We start from the raw sequence: 19,476 nt of genomic DNA, 5'->3' as shown, positions 1-19,476 counted from the left end.
CTCTTGAATCTATTTGTCACTTCTACTGTATAATCATTAAGGGATTTGATTTAGGTCATACCTATAATAGCCTAGTAGTTTTCCCTACTTTCTTCAATTTAAGTCTGAATATTGCAACGAGCTCACGATCTGAGCCACAGTCAGATACAGGACTTGTTTTTGCTGACTGTATGGAGCTTCTCCATTATTGACAACTACCTGGTCACCCCAGAGCTCTGATGGAAATGTACCACAAAACTAATATTTTCATGCTTGCTAACACAACATCCATTCTGGAGCCCATGGACCAAGACTTTCAAATCTAATTATTTAAGAAATATATTTCATAAAGCTGCAGTGATTCCTCTGATGGATCTGGGTAAAGTCAATTGAAAGCCTGGAAAGGATTCACCATTGTACATGTTATTAAGAACAGAAGTGGTTCACAGAAAGAGGACAAATTATCAACATTAACAGCAGGTTGGAAGCTTCCAACCCTCATAGATGACTTTGAGGCATTCAAGAACTTCAGTGGAGGGAGTAACTGCAGATGCGGTGGAAATAGCAGGGAAATTGGAATTTGAAGTGGTGCCTAAAGATGTGACTGAATTACTTCAATCTCATGATAAAACTGTAACAGATGAGAAATTGCTTTTTATGAATGAGCAAAGAAAGTGGTTTCTTGGGGTAGACTGACTCCTGGTGAAGATGCTGTGAAGAATATTGAAATGAAAACAAAGGACTGAAAATATAATGTAAATTTAATTAATAAAGCAGAGCAGGGTTTGGGGAGATTAACTTCAATTTTCTACTGTATAGAAAATTGGAGGAGAATTTACAAAGTTCTACTGTGGGTAAAATGCTATCAAATGACATAGCATGCTACAGAGAAACTGTTCAAGAAAGCAAGTCCAATGACGTAGGGAAACGTTATTATCTTGAGAAACTGGCACAGCAACTCTCAATCTTCAGCAATTACCACTACCCTGGTCAGTCAGCAGCCATCAACATCAAGACAAGACTCTCCATCAGCATGAAGCCTCTCAAAAGGCATAGATGATGGTTAGCATTTTTTGGCAATAAAGTACTTTTAAATTAAGGTATTTACATTGTGCTTTTAGGCATAATGCTATTGCACACTTAATAGACTACAGTATACTCTAAACATAACTTCTAAACATTTATTTGGCTGTGCTAGGTTTTCATTTTTGGCATGTGCAATCCTTTCTTAAAATTTTTTAATTAAAAAAATTTTTTTTAATTTTAGCTGCGGCATTGGGTAACTTTAGTTGCAGCATGCAGACTCTTTAAGTTGTGGCATGTGGGATCTAGCTCCCTGAACAGGAATCAAACCCAGGCCCCCTGCACTGGGAGCATGGAGTCAGCCACTGAACCACCAAGGAAGTCCAACGTAACTTTTATATGCAATGGGAAGCCAAAAAATTTGTATGACTTGCTTTAATGTTTGCTTTATCGCAGTGGTCTGGGACAGAACCTGCAATCTCTGAGGGATGCGTGTACATCAAAAATGGTACTTGGCATAAACAGCTCAAAGACAGCCATCATATACAACAGATTTTTTATTTTACTTTTGTCTATTTTAAAACTTCTACAAGCTCTTAAAGACACACACATATTTTGTATTTTGCTTCACAAATTCTAAACTGTACTGCTTTTATTTTCAGTATGTTTTGATTTGGAGGGAGATATGCCCTCTCAAGGGTTTCCCTGGCGGCTCAGATGGTAAAGTGTCTGTCTGCAATGCAGGAGACACAGGTTCAATCCCTGGGTTGGGAAGATCCCCTGGAGAAGGAAATGGCAGCCCACTCCAGTATTCTTGCCTGGAAAATCCCATGGACGGCGGAGCCTGGTAGGCTACTGTCCATGGGGTCGCAAAGAGTCGGACATGACTGAGCGACTTCACTTCACTTCACTTCATGCCCTCTCAAAACACTGAATTACTTTGAATAACTAATGTGGCTGTTTCTTGTGAAAAAGGAAACAGAGTTGGGCTTCCTGCAGGATTAGTACAGAATTCAACCTGGACCCCACTACAGGCTGGCTCTACGCTCAATCTTTTGTTGTTTTAATTTTTATTCTTTTCCCCCCTAAATATACTATATGGGTATATCTCAAAAGACATAAACCAACTAACATGTTCCAATAATCTTACTTTGTCAAAATGTAGTGATACAGTACGGTATGTGTCACTAAGGAATATAAATTTTTAAATTTTCACTTTACCAAGCATATGATATCCTAAGAGTATATTAATAATAGTTCTCTTTATAGTGTAAATGGATTATAAAACAATTAAGGGTTTTTATATCTTAGTTTTGTAAAACTGAGGATACCCACAAATTAACAACCATGCTCAAGAAATAATAAATTGTTTGGAAACAAAGGCATGATATTTAAGGTTAGCACATGAGGTAAAGAAGATTTAACAAACATTTACTCATGGGGGGGAAATCCCAAACTAAGAAGTAAAACATTCTTATTTACATACATTTATTAAGGAAGAATGCATCCTGAGGGACCAGGGAAATCTAACCTGCCACAGAGATCAGACAGATGAAATACAATGTAATAGAAACAAAAATTTTCTTTTCCATAAGACCAAGTCTAGAGATGCTAGTAAACTTAAATGCAAATATAAAGGCTGCCAGACCAATCTTCTACATAAATGCTTTCCAAAGTTCCATTTCAGAGACAAAGATGAGGGATTTAGGGGGGACAATCTCTGAATCAACATTTTACCTTCAATTCTTTGCTTCACTGACTTCTGACAGTTTGGCAAATTGGGGGTCATCACATTTAAAAGAAATGCTAAAGCTTGACAAATGCAATCTAAGAAAAATAGTATAAATTCCAAATGCCTGTGCAATCTTCTGTAGTTTCCAGCATTCTCAAAAAGTTATCAGATTTAAAACTTAAGCCATTTCCTCTAGATGGTATAATTTTACCAAAAAGCATTACCCAAAGTACAGGATAATTAAGGTAACACACTGAAGTCATATACCCAAAATTCAAATCTAATGCCATTTTGTTGTTCTGGGTTATTTGGTGTGTAGGAGGATGTATGCAGATATAAATTTATTTTTTAAAAAACTTGAAGGTTTTCCAATCTGATTCTATCTTACAGTTTCCTAAGTATATGTTCAGGAATCTCCCTCTTTGGAACTGAATATTACTGGCCACTAACATAGTCCACTTAAAAATAGATCGCTACTCTTCATCCTCTGCTGTGGTCTGAGAGACATGCCACCTTCCCTAGGCTGGGGCCTGTTACTTACAGCCAGGACTGAAAATAAGTATACTTCACCTTTGCTAGTTTCCAGATTTCAGCTTAATACAAAGAGAAGTAATGGCCTTAACTGACCCTCTTCTCTGTCCAACATTAGATATTATCTTATTTTTAAAGAAAGAGGATCAAATTCACTGATTTCAAAATTCAAATTTGACTCTCATTTAAAAGAAAACAAAGACCAGTGTTGTTATACCTTAAATTCCTAGAAAGGCTGTACTTCTTTATGTCAAATTTCACTTAAACTTTAAAGTATCAGGGCAGGACAAGACCAGGAAGAAAGGACAGAAACATAACCTTCAATTAGGTATTAATTCAGTCAAGATCAGATTAGAAAAGTGAAAGAAGTATCAGGAGTTGGCTTCTTTCAGGGAGTCCTTTAAACAAAATCTACCATTTGGAATAACTATTGCACATCAACTTGAGATTTTTTTAAATAAGTTAATATTCTTGTCTAGCTATGTGATATTTTTCAGAGTAATTTCACTAGGAGGAAATTGGATATAATTTGGTACCTTTCCATATGGCACTGACATGGATAACAAAATGGCAGGTAGGAAAGGGGAGGGAGGAAGACATAGAAAATACAGAGTGAATTATGACGGGTAAGAAAAGTTTCTTAAAAAGGGTGAAGAATTTGAAACCATTAAGAACAAATTGTGGGTGTATACAGGTATATGTATAAAAGAGTTTTATATCTTAAAAAATAAAACTGGAATGTTATTTCACTTAAAATGTACAGCATGCAAAATGCTTTGTAATGGTTAAAAAATGTACAGCAAACTAGATCTTCACAATTTTCCATTAAATGACAGTTCTGGGTCAAAAAATTACCACTACAAACCCTTTAATCAAATGTTTATTTTTTGTTTCTGGCATTACAATTTGCTATAATTGATAAACTTCAATTTAAATAAGTTTATAGACACTGACCTAGGTCCTTAAACACTCCCTTATCCAACAAAGAGAGTATTCATCCAGCCATCACTCTTGCATGGACAATGCTCATCGGTACCTGAACAATTTAAAGTACATGTGAACTGGTTTGATGAATGGAGAGACACAGCTGTAGTTTTGCACTAAGTTTTTAATTACTGAACTGCATGTTTTTTCACCTTGATACTTTATGATCATTAGAAAGCTACTTACATAACTTATAATCATACTTTATGCTAAATGCCCATTTGTAACTGCAAGAAACTCCTATCATACTATTGACTATGACATTAAATAAAGTCATGGTCACAAGTTTCTGTATCAGAGGTTTACGTCTCTATCTCTGAAAGCAAGAAATATCACATAGTTCAGATTTACATAAGTAGTGCCTCTTTTAAAATAAATTAAAAATAAAACGCTGCGGTGTCTGTAAAATTATAAATATTTCTAGTCCACTTTATAGAATGTCAAAATGCTTATAAATGCATTATCTCCTAGTAAATGCACACGGCAGCACTGGAGCCAGTCAAAAACAAACACTAGAAACCAGTCATCACACTGGCCCATGGAAACATCTAGAGTTATACTTCCTACCATTAGAAAAATTAAACTAAGTAAGGAGATAAAACAAAGGAGAGAAAAGAATTTTACAAAATGGCAACTAGCATGACCTATAAGAGTGTACCGAAGTTATCTTCCTTCAATTTAGTAACAAAGTCCTACTGGAATGAACATTTATGGATAACTAAGTTATTAGGACAGTGTTCCTCTCAGTGCTCAGGGCAAAAATACAAGCTATGTCGAAATAATTTCTACATTCTATAAGGAAAGACAGACTTTGAAAACGGAGTGACTGTTTTAAAAACCAGAATACAAGATTTAGCCAGAATGTTCAAGATTGACAGGTTTTGATGGAGTGAAATCTTTACTGGCAACAAAATAAAAAATCATAATCTTCTGGATGCTGCTTATTTTTACCCATGTGAAGGAAGGAAGCATGATTGCAGGTACAATACACACTGACAGGCTAAAATAAGAAATTATGAACAATTTAAGTAACTAAAACGTTTCCCATTGAAACATAAAAACATGATTTCCAAATTGATTCAACTTGTAATATGTCTCTTAGAAGAAGCTGTTTTAGTTCTATGGACTGTTGAATTGCCCTTTTCATATAAATACTTCCTCCATCTTCAAATAAACGGCTTCTGAATGGCAATGACTTCCTCAGGGTGGGAAAGTAGTCTTCGCAAACTTGGTTCCAAGGTGATTCATCCCATCAAGTTTATAATATCTCTAAATCTACATGTCGAACTTCAGGATTTCGTTTCTGGAAGGAAAAAAAATCACCGTTACGTTATTAATAGCAAAAGACAATCTTCTATTTCCTTTATTCCTTTTTATCAATTTTATTTACTTAGATGCACCATATGGCACGTGGGATCTTAGTTCCCCAACCAGGGATCATTTCCCATGTGCCTCCAGCACTGGAAGCTCAGAGTCTGAAACACTGGACTGCCAGGAGAGTCGCTCTTTTTATTTCTTTTGCTCCCTAAAGCCAATGAAAACATCTGGTCAAACGATTTCGCTGTAGCATAGTATCAACAGAAGTATTTACGTAGGGAAAACACAAGATCAACAGACAATGACCAGTTACATACTGCAAACAGTAACAGGAAGTAGGCCAGCTTCCCTGAGTTTTGCCCATATGTTCATTAACACAATAATGAATTAAGAATCTAGTCCATGCAAAGTATTGCAAAGCAGGACAAATACTCTCATTTGTGGTGAAAATCACTGCAGAACAATAATAATCAGAATTAAGCTGATATTAACTTATTTTACATATTCCAGTAATAGTCCATATAGTCTTGATCTAAGACTGTTCTAGAAAGTAGAGCTATGGTTATTAAATAAGACTCTGCTTCTGACTCTGAGGGACTTAAGTTTAGTCAGAGGCAAGTATATGAATAACCTTTATGAGTTAAAGCATTATAACTAATAATAATAATCAGTTAACATTTAATGAGCAGTTACTCTTGTGTCAAACACTGTGCAAGAGGCGTCATGGAATAGTATGCACTTTAAAACTATTATAATAACCCAATTATTTCCATTTTACATATGGGAAAACTGAAGGTTAAAGAAATTAACTAACCATCCAAAGTCACACAGCTAGTAAGTGATGGAGACAAGACAGATTCCAGGCCTGACTCCAGACCCCAAAGCTCCTATTTTCATGTACTAAATAATGATTCTGATTACAATAACATGAGATCTATTACTTTCATTCATGAGATCCAGAAGGAATTCACTGAGGATGTAATATCTAACCTAGGTTTGAATACAGTGAATTTTCCAGACAGATGAGGAAAAGGGTCTAGACAGAAGAAACAACACGAGCTAAGTCAGAGAGCCCGCTGACTCTATGCTATGATCAGCACAGAAACTGCAAAAAGGGAAGGTTAGTGATAAGGCTGGCTTAAAGATAAGCAGAAGTCAGACTGTAGAAAAATCTAAAGAAATTTCAACAACAAAAATTATTATAGGCCTAGACTGTAGCAAGCACTGAAGCATACAACAATGAACAAGAGACAAACAGCGCTTGACCTGAAAGAACTTATCTTTAGTGAGGAAACACACATTAAATAAGCAGACATTGTAACGTTATGCTACTACAGAGCAAGGTAAGATTTGGGAGGATTTTCCCACTATAGATATGATACATAACACAAGAACTTTCCTTTGACTTGAGATTAATTGTACCTTACGACCACCTTCTCCTCCTCTCCTCCTGCAGGAGGATAAGGGACGACAGAGGATGAAATGGTCGGATGGCACCACCAACTCAATGGACATGAGTTTGAGTAGACTCCAAGAGTTGGTGATGGACAGGGAGGCCTGGCATGCTGCTGTCCATGGTGTCGCAAAGAGTCGGACACGACTGAGCAACTGAAGTGATGACCACCTTAGCTATGCTTCCCTCATAGCTCAGTCTGTAAAGAATCTGCCTGCACTGCAGAAGACCTGGGTTTGGTTTCTGGGTCAGGAAGATCCCCTGGAGAAGGAAATGGCAACCCACTCCAGTATTCTTGCCTGGAGAATCCCATGGACAAAGGAGCCTAGGAGGCTACAGTCCATGGGTTGGCAAGAGTTGGACACAATTTAAGGAACTAAACCACCACAACCACATTAGTCAGGGATATTTTCACCTAAAAGTGTAGGCAAAATGTGGCTTCTTGGTTTGAGAGACTTATATAACTCAAAAACATGAGATAACTCAGTCTATTAATGATTTCAGTTCGGTTCAGTCGCTCAGAGTGTCCAACTCTTTGAGACTCCATGGACTGCAGCATGCCAGGCTTCCTTGTTCATCACCAACTCCTGGAGCTTGCTGAAACTCATGTTCATTGAGCTGGTGATGCCACCCAATCCATCTTATCCTCTGCTGTCCCCTTCTCCTCCTCCCCTCAATCTTTCCCACATCAGGGCCTTTTCAAATGAGTTCTCTGCGTCAGGTAGCCAAAGTATTAGAGTTTCAGCTTCAGCATCAGTCCTTCCAAAGAATATTAAGGACTAATTTCCTTCAGGATTGAATGGTTTGAAATCCTTGCATTCCAAGGGACTCTCAAGAGTCTTCTCCAATACCATAGTTCAAAAGCATCAATTCTTTGCTGCTCAGCTTTCTCTATAGTCCAACTTTCACATTCATACATGATTACTGGAAAAACCAGAGCTGTGACTACATGGACCTTAGTTGGCAACGTAATGTCTCTAGTTTTTAATATGCTGTCTAGGTTGGTCATAGTTTTTCCTCCAAGGAGCAAGGGTCTTTTAATTTCATGGCTGCAATCACCATCTGCAGTGATTTTGGAGCCCAGAAAAATAAAGTCTTCACAATTTCCCCATCTATTTGCCATGAAGTGATGGGACCAGATGCCATGATCTTAGTTTTCCGAATGTTGAGTTTCAAGCCAACTTTTTCACTCTCCTCTTTCACTTTCATCAAGAGGCTCTTTAGTTCTTCACTTTCTGCCATAAGGGTGGTGCCATCTGCATATCTGAGGTTATAGGTATTTCTCCTGGCAATCTTGATACCAGCTTGTGCTTCATCCAGTCCTGCATTTTGCATGATGTACTCTGCATATAAGTTAAATAAGCAGCGTAATAATATACAGCCTTGACATACTCTTTTCCTGATTTGGAACCAGTCTGTTGATCCATGTCCAGTTCTAACTGTTGCTTCCTGACCTGCATACAGATTTCTAAGTAGGCAGGTCAGATGGTCTGGTATTCCTATCTGTTTCAGAATTTTCCACAATTTGTTGTGATCCACACAGTCAAAGGCTTTAGTGTAGTCAATAAAGCAGAAGATGATGTTTTTCTGGAACTCTCTTGCTTTTTTGATGATCCAATGGATGTTGGCAATTTGATCTCTGGTTCCTCTGCCTTTTCTAAATCCAGCTTGAACATCTGGAAGTTCATCGTTCACGTACTGTTGAAGTCTGGCTTGGAAAATTTTGAGCATTAGTTTGTTGGCGTGTGAGATGAGTGCAATCGTGCAGTAGTTTGAGCATTCTTTGGCATTGCCTTTCTTTGGGATTGGAATGAAAACTAACCTTTTCCAGTCCTACAGCCACTGCTGAGTCTTCCAAATTTGCTGACATATTGAGTGCAGCACTTTCACAGCATCATCTTTGAGGGTTTGAAATAGCTCAACTGGAATTCCATTCCACTAGCTTTGTTCATAGTGATACTTCCTAAGGCCCACTTAACTTTACATTCCAGGATGTCTGGCTCTAGGTGAGTGATCACACCATCCTGATTATCTGGGTCATAAAGATCTTTTTTGTATAGTTCTTCTGTGTATTCTTGCCACCTCTTCTTAATATCTTCTGCTTCTCTTAGGTCCACACCATTTCTGTCCTTTATTGTGCCCATCTTTGCATGAAACATTCCCTTGGTATCTCTAATTTTCTTGAAGAGATCTCTAGTCTTTCCCATTCTATTGTTTCCCTCTACTTTTTGCACTGATCGCTGAGGAAGGCTTTCTTATCTCTCCTTGCTATTCTTTGGAACTCTGCATTCAGATGGGTATATCTTTCCTTTTCTGCTTTGCCTTTAGCGTCTCTTCTTTTCTCAGCTATTTGGAAAGCCTTCTCAAACAACCATTTTGCCTTCTTGCATTTCTTTTTCTTGGGGATGGTCTTGATCACTGCCTCCTGCACAATGTCATGAACCTCCATCCATAGTTCTTCAGGCACTCTGTCTATCAGATCTAATCCCTTGAATCTATTTGTCACTTCCACTGTAAGGGATTTTATTTAGGTCATACCTGAATGGTCTAGTGCTTTTCCCTACTTTTGTCAATTTAAGTCTGAATTTGGCAATAAGGAGTTCATGATCTGAGCCACAGTCAGCTCCTGGTCTTGTTTCTGCTGACTGTATAGACCTTCTCCATCTTTGGCTGAAAAGACTATAATTAATGATTTAATGGCTTCTAATTAAATCACATGAATGGTCAGTTGCATCCAACTCTTTGTGAACTCAATAATATTTAAGACAGTAGAATCCTAATATCACAATATGTGACAGTTACTCATCTAGAAGTTCTGAAAATCATGCCTGATAAAGCTCATGAACTATAATATTAACATTAACAAAATCATCAAAATTAAAACAAATACATTAACAAAATCATTTTTTGAAGTGCTTCTGTTAATCTGATTACATACATAGATTCTAAAAGATAGTAAAATAGTGATAAAAATGTTTCCCTTCAATTTGTCATTTCTCATCAATTTTTAACAATACTAAATATTGATCAACATCAACTAAAGAAAATTCACTGTCTTCAGCAAACTACAGATGTTAAAAATCATTAAACTGAAATCCTTGCATACAATTTTTAAAAAATGTTCTGTGACAATATGGGAAGTATGTATAAAGCCCTCTAGTTCCACACCGAAGTCTGATGTCACAAGGAAAGGAACCCCCATGAGTACTTGAATTATGAGCTCAATCAGATGCTTTTTATCTGAACACCATTTTTACTTGAAAGAATAACTAACAAACCATGGTTGTTAAAATCTGGTTATTTGGTAGGCACCCTCTTAGGAAATAAACAAAATAAGTCTACTGCAAGAAAAACAACTAATAGTATTTTGTTGCTAATAATAAAATGCAAGCTTTCAGGTCAAAATTAGGATGCTGAAAAACTCATATCCACCATGATGAGTCTGACAGCTTCCCAATATTTAGAAATGTATCAACATTTGAATGATGTGCATAAATTCAATGAGACAGTATCTTCCAAATGACCAATTCATAATGCTAAAGAATCATGCATGGGTTAACAGATGCCATCAGAGAGAGAACAAAGATAAGCTAAAGATTTTAATATAATAGTGTATAGGAGAGAACTTATTGTACCCAAAGAGAGGTCTGACAGTTGCTCTTGGCTAGTGGGAGGTAATCTTCAGGCCCTTGGAAATCCTGCCTAATAATTATGTTTTTGTTTATCTTTGGCCACATGGTGGCTGCTGTATCTCCAGAAAGGGGTGGAGACTAAAGGTGTCAGCTCTTCCTTACAAGGGCTGGAGATGAGAGATCGGCTACTCAAGCAGTCAACTACAGAGCCCCGAAAAAACTCCTGGATACCAAAGCTCAGCTGAGCTTCTCTGGTTGGCAGCACTCCATGCAAATTGTCACACATCATTATCATGAATGTAACACTGTCCATGACTCCATGGGGAGAGGACAGTGAAACTCCAGGTTCAGAACTCTGCTCTATACACCTCTTCCTTTGGCTAGCTTTAATCTGTATCCTTTCACTGTAACAAACCATTCAGTGAGTTCTGTGAGTCCTCCTAGTGAATTATCAAACCTGAGGATAGTCGTAGAAACTCCTTGAACTTTGCAACTGGTGTCACAAATGAAGATGGTCTTGTGGACTGTGCCCTTTAACTTCAAACATTGTATGAAAAGTTCATTGAATGGTTTCATATTTTCCATCACAACTAAGCTTTAAGAGGTTACCAATTGCCAGGTTTTGATATAATATTAAAAGAGAATATAACAATTTAGCTTTTTATATGAATAAATATTCTTAAATTTCTCAATTGTAATTTATAATTTGGTAAGTATCAATAAATATAACCTGCCAAAAAAGCTCAAGTCCTCAATAATATTTAAGACAGAAGATCCTAATATCACAATATGTGACAGTTACTCATCTAGAAGTTCTGAAAATCATGCCTGATAAAGCTCATGAACTATATTAACAATAACAAAATCATCAAAATTAAAACAAATACATTAACAAAATCATCTTTTTTTGACATGCTTCTGTTAATCTGATTACATACGTAGATTCTAAAAGATAGTAAAATAGTGATAAAAATGTTTCCCTTCAATTTGTCGTTTCTCATCAATTTTTAACAATACTAAATATTGATCAACATCAACTAAAGAAAATTCACTGTCTTCAACAAACTATAGATGTTAAAAATCATTTACAAGTTTTCGTCACTGCAAACGATTAGAACTCAAATGTCAACAAATGACAATTTCAGAACACAGACGTATTTTTAAAGGCAGTCTGGTTATGTAATATTTTAGTATAAAAAAAAAGATAGCTTCTAATGCTATCCAACTGAACAGAAACAAACAGAAAATATAAATTAATGTCAGATTAAAGAAAGATGTACATATTTAAAGTCACTTTTTTAAACTTTTGAACAGAATCTAAAGTTTCCCCTTTACCTTTCTCTAAAAATATTAGAGACCACTTCTTACTTAAAGACAAACCTCTGACTATTTTAGAAACTAAGCAATCAGTATAGAACAGGGGTTAAAAATACTGAATCTTAAACTAAATAATAAAGGTTCAAATCCCAAGTCCCCTGTTTCCTTGAGTATATTATCTAACTTCTCTAACCTGGTCATTTTGTTGACCATAACTACCGATACATTATGAGGTTACTGAGAAGATAAAAGCACACAAGTAATGCAATTAGCAAAGTGCCTGACACAGATAAATATTCAAACAATACGTAACACTGTTAGCATATTATTATTATAAATATATCTTACTTTCAGTTCCTTCTCAAGTCTATCTACTTCAGCTCCTAAAGTATCAATAATATTTTCTCCATGTTTAAGCATAAAGGTCTCTAGTTCTTCAGGAGTCTTCACTTCTTGAATTTCCTATAAAAGAAAACGATAACATAAAAACAAAATAAATTCTTAAAAAAAATCATAGTCATACATTGACGATTTCTTTAAAAAAATTATAACAAATACCATTGAGTTTTATGAAACATGGAAACCTTTCAAGCCATAAGCAATGGACCACCTATTTCTAAAAAAAAAAAAAGAAAATCAATTTCAGAAAAATTGAGTACAATGCTCCACAGAGGTAACACTGCAAAACCAGTGAGAAAAGAATGGACAAATCAGTAAGTAGTGCTGAGAAAATTATTTTTTAATAGGAAAAAAAACCTAAATCCCTACCTTAGACTAATAAACAAATAATTCCAAGTGGACTAAAAACCATAGGTATAAAAGCAAACCACAAACTTTTTAGAAGAAAAGAATATTTTATGATAATGGGATACAGAAGGGTTTCTCAATCAAGATAATAAAAAGCATTTCAAATTTGACATAAAATTAAAAACTGCATTAAATCTTCTGTAAAACAATAAAGTGGAATGATAAATTACAAACTAGGAAGTTAGCTGCATATACGTAACCAAGGAAGGATTAGTACTCAGCATATTAAAAATAAAACATATACAAATCTGTCAAAATAAGAGAAAGTAAATGAACAATGAAGTAACTAGAGGAAATTCCAATGGTCAATAAATTTCTATGCTGATTATCCTTACTACTCTCACAGAAATATCAACTAAGTCAACAGGATACTATTTTATATCTATCATAATGACAAAATTTTTAAAACTCTGTCAATACAGTCAACAGAAAATGTGAAGCAATAGAAACTTTGCTAAATTGATGATGGAAGTTAAACTGACATACTTTGGAGAACAATTTGCCAATATCTAAGGGGAAGACAGAAGATGAGATGGCTGGATGGCATCACTGACTCAATGGACGTGAATCTGAGTGAACTCCGGGAGTTGGTGATGGACAGGGAGGCCTGGCATCCTGCGATTCATGGGGTCACAAGGAGTCAGACACGACTGAGCGACTTCACTTCACTTTGGAGCCCAGGAGCTGCAATTACTGACCCACGTGCTCCAACAGCCAAAGACCACAGACCTTAGAACCCGTGCTCCATAAGAGAAGCCACCACAATGAGAAGCCCGCGCACCACAACTAGAGGGCAGACCTTGATGCTGCAACTAGAGGAAAGCCCACAGAGCAATGAAGACCCACTACAGCCAAAACTAAACAAATAAAAATGATCAAAAATAAATAAATAAAACAAAAATGAAAATATTATTTCTTCACCTCACAGGTTGTTGAGAGTAAATAAAATAGCATATATAAAATGTCTGGCACTAACAAGCACTTTAATAATAAATTACCTTTTATGCTGTCTCCTTTGAATTACTCTTACACTAAACAAAAAGGTCTTTGCCAAATTTTTAGAGCCCTAAGAAGCTGAAACCTGAAGTGACTTTAAGACTTACAAAGAAAAACTTTTATTTTATTTACTCAGGAAGTAATTCTTCAACCCTTGACTATATAAGGAAAAAAACCCAAAAAATGCATAAACTTACTTGTAGCATCTGGTCAAAATCTTGTTTTTCCAAATACGATCTTGTAACAACTCGTCCATCGAAATCCACTTCTGCCTTAAATCTCACTTTCCCTAATCCCAGGTCTGTGGCTTTAACATCATGAATTGCCCTGCAATTAAAAACAATGCATACAAATTTATATACATACATACACATTATAGTGGCAAAAGTCTAGAATTTTAATTTTTTCCCAGCAGTATGAAAATGGGCTAAGATGGCTTCCAGAGTGTTCACCATTAAGCACCACCTACCATTTGCCAAAAACTTGCTCATTTAGCTTTTTTTTTGTTGTTGTTATAATGCCATACAAAAGTGCAAACACTACTATTTTATGGTGATTTTTATATACATTAATTACATAGTTTGTGGATTAAAAAATCAACTCTAAATTGCTTCTTACAATACTGTCATTTTATCTCATAATCTTTTTTTCAATAGCTTCTTTTTCACAAGATGCTCAGAGTACTGTATTAGAATGAGGTTAATAATAACTACCTAACAGGACGGATTCGGAGAAGGCAATGGCACCCCACTCCAGTACTCTTGCCTGGAGAATCCCATGGACAGAGGAGCCTGGTAGGCTGCAGTCCCTGGGTCGCTACTAGTCGGATACGACTGAGCGACTTCACTTTCACTTTTCACTTTCATGCATTGGAGAAGGAAATGGTACCCACTCCAGTGTTCTTGCCTGGAGAATCCCGGGGACAGGGGGAGCCTGGTGGGCCGCCGTCTACGGGGTCGCACAGAGTCGGACACGACTGAAGCGACTTAGCAGCAGCAGCAACAGGACGGATTATAGAGTTTTGCCAGGAGAACCCACTGGTCATAGCAAACACCCTCTTCCAACAACACAAGGGAAGACTACACATGGACATCACCAGATGGCCATCACTGAAATCAGATTGATAATATTCTTTGCAGCCAAAGATGGAGAAGCTCTATACAGTCAGGAAAAACAAGACCAGGAGCTGACTGTGGCTCAGATCATGAACTCCTTATTGATGAACTCACTTAAATTGAAGAAAGTGGGGAAAAACACTAGACCATTCAGGTATGACCTAAATCAAATCCCTTATGATTATACAGTGGAAATGAGAAATAGATTCAATGGACTAGATCTGATAGAGTGCCTGATGAACTATGGATGGAGGTTCGTGACATTGTACAGGAGACAGGGATCAAGACCACCCACATGGTAAAGAAACGCAAAAAAGCAAAATGGCTGTCTAAGGAGTCCTTACAAATAGCTGTGGAAAGAAGAGAAGAGAAAAGCAAAGGAGGAAAGGAACGATATACCTGTTTCATGCAGAGTTCCAATAGCAAGGAGAGAGAAGAAAGCCTTCCTCAGCAATCAATGCAAAGAAATAGAGGAAAACAATAGAATGGGAAAGACTAGAGATCTCTTCAAGAAAATTAGAGATACCAAGGGAACATTTTATGCAAAGATGGGCTCAATAAAGGACAGAAATGGAAGGGACTTAACAGAAGCAGAAGATATTAAGATATTAAGAAGAGGTGGCAAGAATACATAGAAGAACTGATGATGTGATCACTCACCTAGAGCCAGACATCCTGGACTGTGAAGTCAAGTGGGCCTTAGGAAGCATCACTACGAACAAAGCTAGTGGAGGTGATGGAATTCCAGTTGAGCTATTTCAAATCCTAAAAGATGATGCTGTGAAAGTGCTGCACTCAATATGTCAGCAAATTTGGAAAACTCAGCAGTGGCTGTAGGACTGGAAAAGGTTAGTTTTCATTCCAATCCCAAAGAAAGGCAATGCCAAAGAATGCTCAAACTACCACACAATTGTACTCATCTCACATGCTAGTAAAGTAATGCTCAAAATTCTCCAAGCCAGGCTTCAGCAATACGTGAACCATGAACTTCCTGATGTTCAAGCTGGTTTTAGAAAAGGCAGAGGAACCAGAGATCAAATTGCCAACATCTACTGGATTATCAAAAAAGCAAGAGAGTTCCAGAAAAACATCTATTTCTGCTTTATTGACTATGCCAAAGCCTTTGACTGTGTGGATCACAATAAACTGTGGAAAATTCTGAAAGAGATGGGAATATCAAACCACCTGACCTACCTCTTGAGAAACTTGTATGCAGGTCAGGAAGCAACAGTTAGAACTGGACATGGAACAACAGACTGGTTCCAAATAGGAAAAGGAGTACGTCAAGGCTGTATATTGTCACCCTGCTTATTTAACTTATATGCAGAATACATCATGAGAAACGTTGGACTGGAGGAAGCACAAGCTGGAATCAAGATTGCCAGCAGAAATATTAATAACCTCAGATATGTAGATGACACCACCCTTATGGCAGAAAGTGAAGAAGAACTAAAGAGCCTCTTGATGTAAGTGAAAGAGGAGAGTGAAAAAGCTGGCTTAAAGCTCAGCATTCAGAAAACTAAGATCATGGCATCCGGTCTCATCACTTTATGGGAAATAGATGGAGAAACAGTGGAAACAGTGTCAGACTTTATTTTTGGGGGCTCCAAAATCACTGCAGATGGTGATTGCAGCCATGAAATTCAAAGATGCTTACTCCTTGGAAGGAAAGTTATGACCAACCTAGACAGCATATTCAAAAGCAGAGACGTTACTTTGCCAACAAAGGTCTGTCTAGTCAAAGCCATGGTTTTTCCAGGAGTCATGTATGGATGTGAGAGTTGGACTATAAAAGAAAGCTGAGAGCCGAGGAATTGACGCTTTTGAACTGTGGTGTTGGAGAAGACTCTTGAGAGTCCCTTGGACTGCAAGGAGATCCATCCAGTCCATCCTAAAGGAGATCAGTCCTGGGTGTTCACTGGAAGGACTGATGTTGAAGCTGAACCTCCAATTTTGTGGCCACCTGATGTGAAGAGCTGACTCATTTGAAAAGACCCTGATTCTGGGAAAGATTGGGGGCAGGAGGAGAAGGGGACAACAGAGGATGAGATGGTTGGATGGCATCACTGACTCAATGGACATGAGTTTGGGTAAACTCTGAGAATTGGTGATGGACAGGGAGGCCTGGCGTGCTGCGGTTTATGGAGTCGCAAAGTCAGACCCAACTGAGCGACTGAACTGTACTGAATGGGATGGATGTGGGAAATAATGAACCAAGATATATAAAATGTTTAATATGATACCAATTACACAGTAGGCATTTAATCAATGACATTCATAAAGTAGATTAAGGTGGCATGTTTAATTTCTAGATAAAAGAGTCCCAGAGGGTTATGAGACCTGTCTAAGGTAATTTATCTAGTCAACAGCAGGGCCAGGCCTCACCCCAGACCTTTAGATATCCAAACCTAGTGGCCTTTCCATTATATCATTCTGCCTTCCAGAAAAGGAAGCAGATGCTCAAGCATAACTGATTTTTATCCTTCTTGCCCTAATGCTAGGCATCAATCTTCCCTAGAACACTATTGATAAATTCCTTTTTTCTATGGTAATCACTATAAAATCTTTTGTTTACAGGATACATAAGAAAATTAAAAACCCTCTGAATTCTAAGGACATTGAGATTTTCTACTGGGAAAACAAGCCTAAATGAGGCACCAAGAACTCTTAAAACATCTGTGTGAGAGATCTTAAGCAAGTTACCACGGAGTCTAAAATTCTTCATCCATATGAATAAAGACATATAGATGAAAATAAGAATTAACGGCTGAATATTTATAAAGTTATATATGTCTAAATTGAAACAGAACTTGTCCAGATTTGTAAGAGGCTATACAATTTATTCATTTTAGAAAAGCATATCTAACTCAGTCTTAACAAACGATTTAAATACTCATGACGTTCCTAAAATTAAACGGCAGTTAGCAAAAATATTCTGATATACTTTTCCCTTATATTCTTAGTTAATTTATATATCTTAACTGCAAATAGAAAACTGTGATAGGCAATGTCTATCATGGTTCCAGCGATCCTCTCTGCCTGTGGTCAGGCTCTTGTATAACCCTGTCTATTTCAATGCAGGCTACCCCTGGTGATTTGCTCCTAGCCAAAACAATATGGCAAGATGATGAGGTGTCATTTCAAGATCAGATGACTGATCTGTGACTTTTATCTTGTCCACACTCAATATCTATTGTCTTCTCTATCTGCATACTTTAATTAAGCAAACTGCCATGTTAGAGAGTTCCACATGGCAAGGGAACTAAATTCTGTTAATAACTGTGGGAGTAAGTTAAGAAGCTGATCCTTCCCCAGGAGATGACAAGTCTCAGTCAACACCTTAACTGCAATATGTGAGAAACCCTAGAGTAGAGACCCAGGTAAACTGTGCTCAGATTCCTGATCCACAGAAGCTATGAGGCAATGGTGTATTAAATCACAAAGTTGTAGGGTAATTTGTCACAGAGCAATAAAAGATAACTAATACACTGCTTTTTTACCATATAAACTTTCTGAAATACTAACATTTATTTTTCCAACAATTTAATCTACTGATCTTCACTATTTCAGTTCAGTTCAGTCACTCGGTCGTGTCCAACTCTTTGTGACCCCATGAACTGCAGCACGCCAGGCCTCCCTGTCCATCACCAACTCCTGGAATCCACCCAAATACATGTCCATTATGTAGGTGATGCCATCCAACCATCTCATCATCTGCTGTCCCCTTCTCCTCCTTTCCTCAAATCTTTCCCAGCATGAGGGTCTTTTCAAATGAGTCAGCTCTTCACATCAGGTGGCCACAAAATTGGAGTTTCAGCTTCAATATCAGGCCCTCCAATGAACACCGAGGACTGATTTCCTTTAAAATGGACTGGTTGGATCTCCTTGCAGTCCAAGGGACTCTCAAGAGTCTTCTCCAACACCACAGTTCAAAAGCATCAATTCTTTGGCGCTCAGCTTTCTTTATAGTCCAACTCTCACATCCATACATGACTCCTGGAAAAACCATGGCTTTGACTAGACAGACCTTTGTTGGCAAAGTAACGTCTCTGCTTTTGAATATGCTGTCTAGGTTGGTCATAACTTTCCTTCCAAGGAGTAAGTGTCTTTTAATTTCATGGCTGCAATCACCATCTGCAGTGATTTTGGAGCCCAGAAAAATATCAGCCACTGTTTCTCCATCTATTTGCCATGAAGTGATGGGACCAGATGCCATGATCTTCGTTTTCTGGATGTTGAGCTTTAAGCCAACTTTTTCACTCTCCTCTTTCACTTACATCAAGAGGCTCTTTAGTTCTTCTTCACTTTCTGCCATGAGTGGTGTCATCTGCATATCTGAGATTACTGATATTTCTTCTGGCAATCTTGATTCCAGCTTGTGCTTCATCCAGTCCAGCGTTTCTCATGATGTACTCTGCATATAAGTTAAATAAGCAGGGTGACAATATACAGCCTTGATGTACTCCTTTTCCTATTTGGAACCAGTCTGTTGTTCCATGTCCAGTTCTAACTGTTGCTTCCTGACCTGCATACAGGTTTCTCAAGAGGCAGGTCAGGTGGTCTGATATTCCCATCTCTTTCAGAATTTTC

The 19,476-nt window shown here is 37.4% G+C and overlaps 1 protein-coding gene across 1 annotated transcript in view; it reads right to left on the bottom strand.

Moving 5' to 3' along the window:
- Positions 1-2,476: 2,476 nt before the first annotated feature.
- The window catches only part of SLC30A9 (solute carrier family 30 member 9), a 79,947-nt gene continuing 62,947 nt past the window's right edge, over positions 2,477-19,476 (bottom strand). Inside the window, exons 16-18 of the mRNA XM_040238110.1 lie at positions 13,969-14,098; positions 12,317-12,430; positions 2,477-5,552 (exon numbers count right to left, since the gene is read on the bottom strand). Of these exons, the coding sequence (XP_040094044.1) occupies positions 5,508-5,552; positions 12,317-12,430; positions 13,969-14,098 (289 nt within the window). The 3' untranslated portion in view covers positions 2,477-5,507. The remainder of the gene's footprint in view (positions 5,553-12,316; positions 12,431-13,968; positions 14,099-19,476) is intronic.

This window comes from Oryx dammah, unplaced genomic scaffold (genome assembly GCF_014754425.2).
Source record: "Oryx dammah isolate SB20612 unplaced genomic scaffold, SCBI_Odam_1.1 HiC_scaffold_3, whole genome shotgun sequence".
Taxonomy (NCBI): Eukaryota; Metazoa; Chordata; class Mammalia; order Artiodactyla; family Bovidae; genus Oryx; species Oryx dammah.
This window is presented reverse-complemented; position numbering and strand designations above follow the sequence as displayed.